Raw genomic sequence first — 12751 nt, 5'->3', positions numbered from 1 at the left:
AAAGAAGCTTATAGTTTTACATTAAATAGGTCCCAAAATGCTCACTTAGGGCTCATGCCGATAATACCTCTGGCAAGCCGGCAGAAATCTTCCACAAAATGACTTCATCGTCAAATTAGATATTGGGGAACTCAAACATTGTCCCTCGTTCAAGCGTCTCGGTTGTCACGTATTTCTTCAGGGACGTCTCAATGAGTCTCAAGAATACCTCCCTGAGGGATTGAGCATAGGGATGTTTGGCCAATTCCATGAATGAGAGCTTGGCTTCAAGCCGGGAGGACACCGGAGAGAACCCGGTGGAAACGCATGCTGAATACCAGGATGATGGGCAAAGGTTGAGCGAACCGACTTGTTGCACTGCCATCTGCCGAGTGCCACGCAACCCAGAGGATTTTGGAGTTTCGCAAATCTCGGTGATCCAATAATTTAATGCACAGCCTTCAAAACGCAGTGGAACAAACGATTTCGTGTTCTAGGTTTTGGCGAATGCTGTTAACCGTCTTTGCCTCTTAATTGTATTCTAGATTTGAAGCTTTCGTGACTGCAAGGAATCATCTTCTTAGGTTTTTTCGGTAAAGTCACGTAGAAAGTAAAATAAAATAAAAACAAAAATCACGACGTTTCGGAGGCACTAAGTCCACACGGTGCCCTGCTAAAACGAGTCATGCATGGTGTAGCACTCATCCTGGGCACAACACCAAGGGTCAGGTGGCTTCACATGGGCAAACACTTAGGCAAAGCCTTTGCCTTCGGAGTACAAAAGCCAACCATTGTCTCCTGTTGTTTCATTCCTGCGACGTTGACAAGATAGCCGCTTCGCTAGCTGTCAGTTTAAAACCCCAGAGAGGTGGCGAACCCAGCTATTGGCGTTCTGAGACGTGTATCGTAGTGGTATCATTGTGACATATCACCAGGCCATAATTCTTACCGATCATTTTTTCTGGGTCAGTAGCAGACTACAGCAAGCACGTGACTCATAGCCATGTCCATAGCGAGATGTATACTGGATGCGGTGTACCGCGGAGACCCAGCTGAAATGACATCAAACACATATAAAGATGACATGCGCATCTAATTCACGATGTCAATTGCGGTGTGATATCGGTATCACCAATATAATACAGTTCTACCCAGTTCTTCTGGAATTGCCAAGGGCATAGAATGTCCCATCGGTGGAGGGCGGGGAACGCGGTTGCTATGGAAGTAAAGGACATTTGCCACAAACCCATGAACAGAGATCAGGATCGCTCGCTCGCACCCCCAATCTACAGTTCACGTGAAGTATAAACAGCAGCGGCAGCAGCAGGGTCAACAAGTCATAAATACTGTGCCATGGCAAACAACACAACCTGCCTGTCTGCCTAAGGCACTCAAATATTAACTCAAAATATAAACATGTCCCGTGCTGCAACAGGAGAGCCGTGGATCCCTTGCGTACTTGCCAACGTCACCGATGTTAAGGGATAGGCTGCCGATTTTTTTTTAAACCCAAATGACTGTGTGCAGATTTTTTAAAGCGAATAGTGCGCCAAAGGATTTGATTTAAGACATTGCTTTTTATGCAGCGGTGCGATTAGCTTTGAAACCCAGGTGGTAAAAGGATTTAGAAATCGGCAGCCTACCGCTTAAATCAGCTGCGCTGGTAAATACACGCCTCCTTCATGCGGTTATACGCGGAGACACAGAGTGGCATCAACTTCGCACCACCGATGCGATAGATCAGCAGCATTAATACACACGACTCCGCATCGATCCCTACTCTCTACGGCTCGGATAGCCGTCCACGAACCTCGGCAGTGGTGCCTCCACGATTTTGGATTCTTAGGCAGTGCAGTAGCAAGTGGCAAAGTGGCAGGGAGAATGTGCTCACTGAAGGATTACGTGGGTGCTGAACATCAATGCAGGAAAATCAGCAGCAGCAGCAGGATCACTGGGGACCTCCAGGGAGATCCCACAATGTGAGGATGATGATTCATATAGCTCAGCTGGACATTGCAGATTTTCCCTAAATGCCTTTTCTTGCTATTTGCCTATTCTTCCTGCTCCTTTTGTCTAAAAGTTCTATGATGATTTAACACTGAGTCACGAGCTCTATTTTAAGCCATGAATCAATAAGCCCTCAAAAAGCGGTTAGAACTCGCCAGCCAAATGTCCCGACACATCCAGACATCATCGCCACCTACACGTGCAGTGGGTGCGTGCGTGCGCACAGTGCACGCGAAAAAGCCAAAACGCGCCAAACACGAGCCGACACGAGCCAGCTAAAATCAGCAAAAGGTTTATTTCATGTTGTTCGGGGGCTGCAAAGGCGTCAACAGATTCTTGTAGCCATCTGTCTTTTTATAATCGATTCTTCACTTTGTTTTTAAATGGCAAAAACGAAGTTCGCGGTGATAACGTAAAACACTCCACCACACCTGCTCCCCCCCCCCAGGTGCTGCTCCCCCCCCCCCTGACCACCACCACGCAGCTCCTCCCCCTAAACTCCCCCAACACCTGCCCTACCCCCTATCAAAGACAAAGATCCCCCTTTAGCCTCTTAGGCCGCTGGGGAAAGTGCTATTAGTGAGCACCTATTAAGGCTGGCACAGTGGCACACGATGGGGTGGTGTGACCAGCACCACACTCGCCCAGCCGCCGCCCGTTACCTCCCCGCTTTCCAGTGATGTTGACCGCACACCGCGTCGGCTCGGTAACCATTTTTGGCTTAACTGACCAAGCGGGAGGCTCAGGCCTGTTTCAAAAAAACGATCTTGCCACCAGCAACAACCACTCGCACCGTTGGTCGGGAATCGAACCCCGGGTCGACGGGATCATAGCACAAGTGCGCTCACTAACAACCACTGGGACAGCGCCCCTCACAACACTCGCACTGCCACGCGCATACACACAGTCATGCCGCACACCCCACACGGACGACGCTTGCCGGCGACGGGGGGGGGGAGACGCTTGTAAGTGGGAGGCCGCGAAACCCTTGATAAACAAATCACCTAACACACGAGCAACGCATTCCCTTAAACAATATTAATAATAATGAACGTCGTCACCCCGCGAGCTGGGTATTGCCCTGCAGCTAGGTGCGGCCCACAGTAGCCACCTTTCCCGGCTCAAAACTGTGGCATTCAGCCAGAACAAGCATTCAATAATAATAATAATAATTATAACAATAATGATCATACAGTAATAAGAATAATGACAATAAATATAATAAATATATGTTAATTTCTTAATCAAAAGCCACGTCTTTTCGGATGAAGATTGCGGGTGTGACGGAACAGGAGGGAGACTGGCTTTGGGCCAGAGTGGCTCTTGGTGGAGACCACGTTAAAACCAGGCCTAGACGATGAAAACCAGAATGGGTCAAGGTTTAGACTGCGTTGAAGCCACGATGGAACCAAGTTTATGTCAGAATGGCTCCGGGTTTAGAATGAGACCAGTCTGAGACCGGGGTTCAACCCGTGAATGGTTCCGAGTTGAAACCGTGTCGAGAACCAGCTGAGATTGAGTTGGCGACCAGGCAGGGAGAGAGCTGAGGACCAGCACGAGATGAGATTGAAGCTGCTTAACAAGAGCGTCGCTCGCTAACTGTGGTTTATGGTCGACGTGGCTCGACGGTGCCTCTGCTGGACAGAGGTTCCAAGATCCTCCCTCGCCCGACACCGACCACCGGCACCACTTCCCGGTGCCGTCACAATCTCGGCAGCAGTCGCCCGCTCGCTCACACGTCGCCCACCCGCCTTTCCACTCGCTCGCTCGCTCACACGAGAGTGTACGACTTGGGGTAGGCCTGCGCTCTGGTGCCCAAGGGCCCTCCGGCCTCGCCTAGAAGGGAGTCCCGCGACGCTGAGCTGACGGGAGGCAGAGAAACTAGCTGGGGCTGCATGATGGGCACCGCCGCCTGCTGTTGCTGTTGCTGCTGATGCTGTTGCTGCTGTTGCTGCTGTTGCTGCTGCTGCTGCTGCTGCAGAGTGGTGGTCGGTGGAGCCTGCGGCATGGGCTGGGGCCGAGGAGGCCCACATGAGCGACGTGGTGCGGGCTGGAAGGGTCGGGTTGTGGACGCGGGTGTGGCGACGCCATGCGGCGTGTCCACCTTCAGGTAGAGAGGCAGGTTACAGTATTCGCCTAGGAGACGTGAGGAGGAGGAGGGGCAGGGAGAGGGGCCGAGGGGTCACAGGCATCAGAGAGACGATCGCACAAACCACAAAACATTCGAAACCAACATTTTGAGGCGTTGGCCAGGTGGATCAGTGATCCTAGGTTCCAATTCAGGTGTCAGCCACCTGCGATAAATCTGGATTCTCAAGTGTAGTGAGTTTATGGTCATAGCCCAATCACCAAGGACTGCACAAAAAAATATTCCATTAAATTTGGATTTACACTTCATTTGGCAAAATTTCAGCTCTGATAATTAAACACATTCGTTATGACTCTCGTGCAATGAACAACTCTGCAGTAGGTCGAGTGGGAAAGTGCTGCCTAGTGCTGTGTGGACCAGAGACGACTTGGAAAGATCTCAAGAGGCGGCACCGTGACATGCGCTTCTGTGGGCTGTTCTCCGACGCAAAGGGTTGCACTGGTCTGTGAAAAATCCCAATGAATTCTTCATCTCATTACATGAAACCCAAAGCATAATTAGGAAACATATGAAATGTAACATTCAACATTGAGTACAGTATACTCAGGACAGATACATTTTTAGGTCGAGCACATAAACATGACCACACTTGATTTGTAGCTTTCGTGACTGCAGGAATTCATACTCTTTGGTTCTATCGGTAAAGTCACGTAGATAGAAAAATGACTAATAAATCACGACGTTTCGATAGCAACACAAGCCATCGTCTTCAGGTAAAACAACACAGCAGGCGGACTGCTGAGGCAGGAGGAAATGTAGCGAGAGAGACGCCGCAAACCAGAGGCCACATACGCCTGTGGTGGGCACAACCCAAGGGAAAGTGGGCGGGGCTAAGGATGGAATTTGCAAGTCAATGCAAGATCGCAGCGCTAGCACACCTCGGCCAATCCCAGGGGGGGAGGGAAGGGAGGGGAGGGGCCGCCTGCTGTGTTGTTTCACCTGAAGACAATGGCTTGTGCTGCTATCGAAACGTCGTGATTTATTAGTTATTTTTCTATCTACGTGACTTTAACGAAAGAACTAAAGGGTACGGCCACACTTGCACAAGAGAAACGGTCAATGGTAGGCATTAAGTGGCGGCAGCACCACAACACCTTTTGTGCCAGGCTAGGTGCACTCCGAGGCCATGTGGAGTGGGATAAAGGCTTGTTGGCAGGAGGCACGCATGACAGACCCAGGTGTTACGGTTAAAAGATCAGGGTGACCTGCAGATGAACCCCTTGTATTCCCCACTGCGCCAACTCATGCATTCCCTCCCACCACCCACCCCCCAATGCTGTCTTTGTTACTTTGAGCACCGCTGCGTTGCTCCTCTGCCACCTGCGTTGCTAGAGAACAGCTGTTGGCAGCCGCCCAGTGGCATCATTCACGAGACTCCCCAGACGCCGTCACTGGCATCACAGCAAGAAATCAAACCCGGGGCCGTGGATTGCCACTGGAATTGGGTGGCACAACGCCCGAGTCCACGTATCGTTACACAGTGTCAAGCGCACGCGCGCGTTAACCCTCGGCAGTCCTGGAAACGCTCGTCGCCGTCTCACCGGCGCGGTGCGGCACAGGAACGGAGATGGCGCTGCCGCTGGTGCGGAGCGTGGGCCCCCCACAGGTGCCGCCACCCCCACCGGGGCCCCCTCGCGTCACCGGCAGCAGCGAGGGCGGCGATGCCGTGAAGCGACAGATTCCCGACTCGGAGCCGGACGTGGAGCCCGACAGAGGAGTCTCCCTGATGCGTGGGCGGAGGAGGGAGACGGGAGAGCTCTGAGATTACAACTTTGATGAGGTTCGTTTCTCTTTTCGTGACGAATGTACAATCGGCGTAGGCGCCGGGCGGCGATGCGCTTTCCCACAAGCCCTCCTTGTCGCACGTGGTGATGATACTGATATTCTTTATTCTGTTAGCTGGTAGGAAATTTTGCCAAATTAAGTGAAAAAACAAACTCAACGTCATGTTAACACGAAGGTTTCCGCAATAGCTTTTTGGGCCAGGCCAAATTTGGTCAGATCAGAATCTTTATATAGACTGAAGGAATCCGATGAGCTATGAAGCTCTTTTTCACAAATGTGCAGTGAAAAAGAACTTCATAGCTCATCGGTTCATCCTATGGCCTAACCCAAACATCTATAATTACTTTTCACGGCACGGTTCATTCTTTCACTCTATGATCGTAAGCAGAGGGCACCACCACCTAATATGATGGGGGGGGGGTGCTCCCATGTCCACACCCTCAATGTGAAATTGCATGCGTGGGATGAGACTAAGAGCAATGACTGAGCCTTAGAGGTCACGAGGTGTCGACTGTGCAATAGCTGCGAGAACTGGCAGAAGGAAGCGATGGTGAGCGAGGCCGGGTGGCATTAACAACACCGGCTGTGATGACCTCTTTAACTTGAACTTGAATGCCGCATTTTCCATGACGTTCAATACAATTTGAATATCATAAACAAAAAAAATAGAAAAACATTGATCGTTACGCAGACGAGATCTTCCCCAATGGAATCGCTGCTGATATGACCACTGCCATCACCCATCTACCCTCTCCCTTCCCCTCTCCTCTACCCCCCCCCTCACCCGGCAAGTCCCGTGGCCGTCGCGTCTGCACCGCCTCCCTGTGGCGGCTGCTGCCCATGCTGCTGCTTCTGCAGGTGGCAGCCGGACAGTGTCTGAGCCTGCAGCGGTGTAGCGATGGGGGTGTAGGGTGCATATGTCAAAGGTGAGAGGTCAATGACAGCAAGGGGGGTTAAAGGTCAATCAGAGGTCGACAGGCACTCCAGTCAGAGCGCTCCAGCTATGTCATCGATTTCACAAAACCACTGTAATCGCACACTTGACTGAAACATCAAAGTCTTTTAATCTCATTAACACAGCTTCAAACTCGGATTAAGCAGCCTGGGGCACAGAGTCTAGGTTTGTGCCAATAAAATTAAAGATGGGCCTTTCACAGTTACTGAAATACATTATCGGTTTTCCCATGATGCAGTTCTTCCATTTCATTTAATCTTCTTAATTTAAAACAGTTTGCACATGTTTTTGTTTTCCAATTACAATTCTGGTGTTACCTATGAACTCCATAACAGGTTTTTTGGGTTAGATCGCGTACATTTATAAATGTGTCATTAAACCCGCTACTACCCAACACAGACAATTAGTAAGGTTTGTTACGTAAACAGAACATGCCAATTCGTTACTAGTCCAGTGTTAATGAATGGAGCCCCAGTCTTTAACTAGGACACGAGGTCCCTAGCACAAAGGCGTATCGGCCCCTCCACCCGATACCCTGAGGATGTATAGCCTCGGGGCATGCGTGTCCTACTCACTGGGACCACTTCCTCTAGATATCAGCCCTCCGGCTCGGGGCACCTAGGGGAGGCTAGCTGATCCGACCCAGCCAAGGTCATCGGGTCCCGGCCACTGGCCCACTCAGTCCTGGCCCTCAGAAGGACGGCGGGTCCGGGGGTTCCCAGGGTCCTAGTCTAAGCTGGCTTTTCGGGTCTTCAGCTTGACGACTGGCAAACCCGTCCAGGGGTCCGCCTTATATACAGCTCCCAAGGTCACTCCGCCCCTGGCCACGCCTACTCTCTGGAACCTTCTGGAGGGACCTGGACTATTGCGCAATCCCCCAGCCCCCACTGGGGGCCTGGGGTGTGTACCTCCGGTTCCCAACTGCCCTCTGGGTTCCCAGGCCTAACGGCGTTACTTGATACAGGCCGTACTCGCTGTCGCCCCCTGTTGACCCGTGGCTGGCGCTACACCAGGTAAGTAGCGGTGACCGCGTATAACGCCATCAACACCCACTACACTAGTGCAGCACACAGGTGTGTTGGCGGGTTTAACGACACATTTGTATATTTATTGATTGTGTTCACGTTTACGGTGACTTTCAGACCGCATTCCATTCTCCTTCTCTCCCCCCTCCTCCGTTCCGAGCATAGATGGACTCGTCCATCTGAGCAACCGCTAGTCGCTGTCCGTGGTGCTAACGTTAAGAAGAAACCGCCACTTTTTTCAAAAATGTTCTTTCTGTGGTTTTCACACCTGATGATGATTGCTTGTGTTGCAATCAAAACGTCGTGAGAATTTTGTTTAATTTTTATTATTTTATTATTTCCCTTCTACGTGACTTTACCGAAAGAACCAAGAATACCTATGAACTGATCAATTCTAAAACTTTTCGGTTGCCAACTTTATTAAAATCCCCAGGTATCCCTCCCCCCCCCCCCACCAAGACCCGCTGTGGCGTCGGCACCACCCCTCAAAACATTTGAGCCACCAGCTGCCACTGCTCGCTTTTGTTACCGACAATTCAGCCCCCCATTCGTGCAGCACCCCCCCCCCACCTCAAGAGGGGGGCCTGGGGTGAACGCCCCACCCCCCTGCCCACCCCCCTGCCCACCCAACCCTGGCGACGGTACGACCCAAACCTGTGCCCTCTTCCCCACCGCGTGCGTAACATATTCTTGGAGTAAGTGCTGGTAAAAAGCACCTATGAAGGCCGGAACGGCACAAGAGGGGGTGGGTGGCCAGCACCACGCCCGGCCACCTTTGTCTACCTAGTGGCGATGCTTACGCATTGCACCAAGTAGTCATTTGAGGCTGAGTCGACCTAGGGGATCCCCAGGACTGCTTCAAATAATTGTTACTGGTGTTGGCTGTGAGCTCGAACTCGGGTCACCGGGTTCGCAGCGCAGCGCGCTAACCGCTCCACTACCGCTCCCCATGCACGCACGTACACACGCGCACAGGCACACACGCACGCCACGACTCCGTCACCACCGCCGCGACCTCGGCGTTCACCTGCGGCGGCGGCGGTGGCGCCGGCAGCGGTGAGGAGGAGGCCCGCGAGGACGAGCGGTCGCTCACGAAGCACTCGGTGATCTGGAAGGTGGCGTCGCGAAGCTGCTCCTCCATGCGCGCGTGCTCGTAGGCGCGCGCCAGCTCCTCGTACGTGGACGAGGCGCTCTCCGACACCAGGCTGCTGCGGCCCTTGTCTGGTGGTAGGATTGGGGGGTTTACCCACAGCGCCGGTGGGAGTCGGCAGAAGGGGGGGGAGGGTGCTCGTGTTAATGCGAGATGGTCACCGCCACGGTGCTGCCAGGGCTCGCGTTCTTACTCGAGGCGTTGTATGGACTCCCAAGTGCAGCGGTGGCCAACTGGCGTCTCCACCACACGCGGCTCTATCGAAGGGGCATGACGGTAGCAGGGAATAATAAATGTCTCCCGTGCTGTACCGAAAACTGAATTATACATACACTTATATGTACACTTTGCTCTTTGTAGAACTCATGTGGTACTCTTTGGCTCTTGGTCTGATACACGTTGGCCACCGCTACCCTAGCATGTACCTTTATCGAGTCTCAATACACCCTCATCTGACAGCGGTCATCTGGTCTCCGTACATAGAGAATGCCCACCTGGTCTCTGTCTGCCTGTGACCACATCGCTCGCAATGTGCCCGAAATTGTCAGAGCTAAGGCAAGCCAGGATCTAATCTAAGCAGGAAGGTTGAACCCGGACAGCGCTTGGATGGACGACCATCACGCGCGCAGCTTGTGATCAGCTCCAGACTAAGGGGTGACATGGTGAGCAGCAGAGGGTAGTGATTTAAACGCCATTGCTGTCCTGTACTCCTGCGGCTACTCTCACCGCATCCATGACTCACACCGACCAGTGTGGTGAAGGTCAAACAAACCCCCATGACCTGCACAACAAGACGAAGCCCTCATCCAGTCGGGAACTGACAGAAGAGCTGTCCCATCTCGGCATTGCTATTGGTTACCTGACCATGCTGTTTCTTCCTTGCTCTCCTGGTAAATGTAATTCTATAACCTCACCAAGCGTACCTCTCTGATCTCTGCAGCTGCTGCTCTTTCGACCGCAAGGGGTATGGGGCGTTGCTGGTAACGCGGCTTAGATCTTAGCGGGAGGCGCTCTCCCATCACGTGGGGTGGACCCCGTTACGGCTCACAATGGCCGACTCCGCCATTGTTCTCATGGTGGGGGGGGGGGGCTTCTGAGAATCAATTTCACTCGGCTTTGATTTAACCGTGCATGTGGCTACCCACCCTTGCTATATATATATAATCCTCATCTGGTCCCTCTCTTAAAGTTATTGATCTCGTCTCTCTGGATCTGCCGGCCTTTGCCGTCGGCTCCAGCACCGCCGCGTCCTCACCCGTGTCCTGCGACGGCGTCACGCTGTGGCTGTCACTCTCCCCCGCGGCGGCGCCACCCCCGCCATGCCCAGCGCCACCCCCGACACCAACGCCGCCGCCACCAATGCCACCACCGTGTGGAGTGTGGCCCCGGCTCAGCGTGGTGCCCAGCGTCCACTGACTCACGCAGCGCGGGCGAACCACGCCGCCTCGCCTCGCCGACGGGTCTGCCAAGCACGAGGCACACGCGCACGCAGGCATGAGTACGCGGGCGGGCATGCGGGCGCAAAAGCGCATGAGGGCACCATCGGAGCAATATGTTACGGGCAGCTCTGGCAACGCTGTCTGGCTACCATCTGTCGCCATATCCAGCAATTGTGGATGGACAATGGTCTGAAATATCCAATGTCCTCTCCTCTTCTTGTAAAAACATTCACATTCAGCCTGAAATAGTCACTCAACGTTTGTTGCTTTGTGACTCTATGGTAACAGAGAGGCAGTTGCAGCAAACGGTTAGTCCCTCTCCGTTAAAACTTTTTGCCCGCTTCCTCGGTCACATCACACCCTCTCAAAAATACAACCTCACGTTTCAGGAAATTTGTTTAACAGATTGTAGTTTTGCTGCTGCCCCTCCTTGCACTGCTTTTGCGTCTCGGACTATGAGCATAATGTTAGATGACCATCGTTCATTTTACCCGTGGTAGTGCTATGAAGATGACGACGATAGTAGAATGATCGTTTCCATTTAACTTTTTTTTATCAAGTGGCGCTCACTCGTGGAAGGTCTCGCACCCATGGCACATGCATCCATTCCCCCGGCGCCACCGCCGACTCCACTGCCGCCGCCACCGCCGCCACTGACGCCACCGACACCACCGCTGGCTCCCCCGTGGAGCCTGGGCAGCGTGTGATGCGCGCTGGCGTTCGCGTGCGAGCACCGCCGGGCCCTCGTGCCCAGGAACACCCCCCCACCTCCTCCGCTGCCCACGCCGCCCACGCCGCCCCCGATGCCCCCGACGCCGATCCCCCCGCCGGCTCCCAGCGCGGGCCCCAGCGCCGAGGAGGAGGACGACGAGGAAAGGGTGCAGCCCACCGCCTTCACCCCGGACGACGCCGCCGCCGCGGCCGCCGTGAGCGTGCCAGCCGAGGCGGAGGGGGCCCCGGGCCCCCCGCCCGAGGACGGCGTCAGGGTCAGGGACGTGCCCAGCACCGACTTGACCCCTTTAGCGAGTAGGGGGCGTGGGTGGGAAAGTGAGGTGGGGAGGGCGGGAGGGGGTCGGCATGGATGGGGAAAGCGGGAGTGAAAGACAGAGTGTCACATGTCACTCTGGGTGAGCAATGAAACATCCACGAGGTTGTTCACTTGCAAAACGTTCTAAACATGAACACAAACCACCGTCATGAAACTGGCCGGAGAGCATTAGCAATCATTGTGACTCCGTGGTAAAGGGTTGGCCGTGCAGGGGGGTTTGGCTGGATGTTGTAGTGGTGCGGTGTGGTTGGGTAGAGTGGGCCGTGGTATAAATGTGGTGGGAAGTGGCGTGGTGTGGATTAGTGTGGTAAGGGCGAAGTGTGGTTGAATGTGATGGCTGTGCATGAAGGATCACAGTGGATTCATAGTGGTGTGGTGTGACTGGGTGTGGTGACAGCAGTAGTTTATTTGGTTGTATGTAGTAATGGTGTGGTGTGCCTGAACGTAGTCGTTATGTAATTGCTGCTGTGTGGTTGTACACAATGGTGGAGAGTGGTGGAGCATGACGGAGTGTGGTGGAGCGTGGCGGAGCATGGAATGGTGGCAACCGGTGTGTTGTCACTGTGCGGTGTGGCTTGCGTGATAGAGCGTGATGGAGCGTGGGGGAGCGTGGGGGAGCGGGATGGAGCGTGGCAGAGCGTGATGGAACGTGGTCGAGCGTGATGGAGCGTGGTGAAGTGTGGGGGAGCATGGCGGAGCGTGGGGGAGCGTGATGGAGCGTTATGGAGCATGGTCGAGCGTGATGGAGCGTGATGGAACGTGGTCGAGCGTGATGGAGCGTGGGGGAGCGTGATGGAGCGTGGCGGAGCGTGATGGAGCGTTATGGAGCATGGGGGAGCGTGATGGAACATGGCAGAGCGTGATGGAGCATGGTCGAGCGTGATGGAGCGTGATGGAGCGTGGCGGAGCGTGATGGAGCGTGGGGGAGCGTGATGGAGCGTGGGGGAGCGTGATGGAGCGTGGCGGAGCGTGATGGAGCGTGATGGAGCGTGGTCGAGTGTGATGGAACATGGCAAAGCGTGATGGAGCGTGATGGAGCGTGGCAGAGCGTGATGGAACGTGGTCGAGCGTGATGGAGCGTGGTCGAGTGTGATGGAACATGGCAGAGCGTGTTGGAGCGTGGTCGAGCGTGGCGGAGTGTGGTGGAACGTGATGGAGCGTGGTGTGGTAGCTGGAATAGTGGCGGCCAGTGTGTCGTCACTGTGTGGTGCGGT

At 54.0% G+C, this 12751-nt stretch overlaps 1 protein-coding gene and 1 pseudogene across 2 annotated transcripts in view; both read right to left on the bottom strand.

Moving 5' to 3' along the window:
- Window positions 1–2507: 2507 nt before the first annotated feature.
- On the bottom strand, window positions 2508–11243 carry LOC144719004 (uncharacterized). Its single transcript, XM_078594721.1, has 6 exons — window positions 11078–11243; window positions 10306–10512; window positions 8928–9121; window positions 6705–6802; window positions 5677–5858; window positions 2508–4122 (listed from the first exon to the last, which is right to left on the bottom strand). Exons 1-6 carry the CDS (start codon window positions 11094–11096, stop codon window positions 3758–3760), a joined length of 1065 nt encoding a protein of 354 aa, XP_078450847.1. The 5' UTR covers window positions 11097–11243; the 3' UTR covers window positions 2508–3757.
- Window positions 11244–11394: 151 nt separating this feature from the next.
- LOC144719005 (cell adhesion molecule DSCAM-like) overlaps window positions 11395–12751 on the bottom strand; it is a 65390-nt pseudogene continuing 64033 nt past the window's right edge. Inside the window, exon 37 of the transcript XR_013585515.1 lies at window positions 11395–11506. The product of XR_013585515.1 is annotated as a cell adhesion molecule DSCAM-like (transcript). The remainder of the gene's footprint in view (window positions 11507–12751) is intronic.

This window comes from Lampetra planeri, chromosome 5 (assembly GCF_965212315.1).
Source record: "Lampetra planeri chromosome 5, kcLamPlan1.2.h2, whole genome shotgun sequence".
Classification (NCBI taxonomy): domain Eukaryota; kingdom Metazoa; phylum Chordata; class Hyperoartia; order Petromyzontiformes; family Petromyzontidae; genus Lampetra; species Lampetra planeri.
Note: the sequence above shows the minus strand (reverse complement) of the source record. Positions and strands in the feature narration are given on the sequence as shown.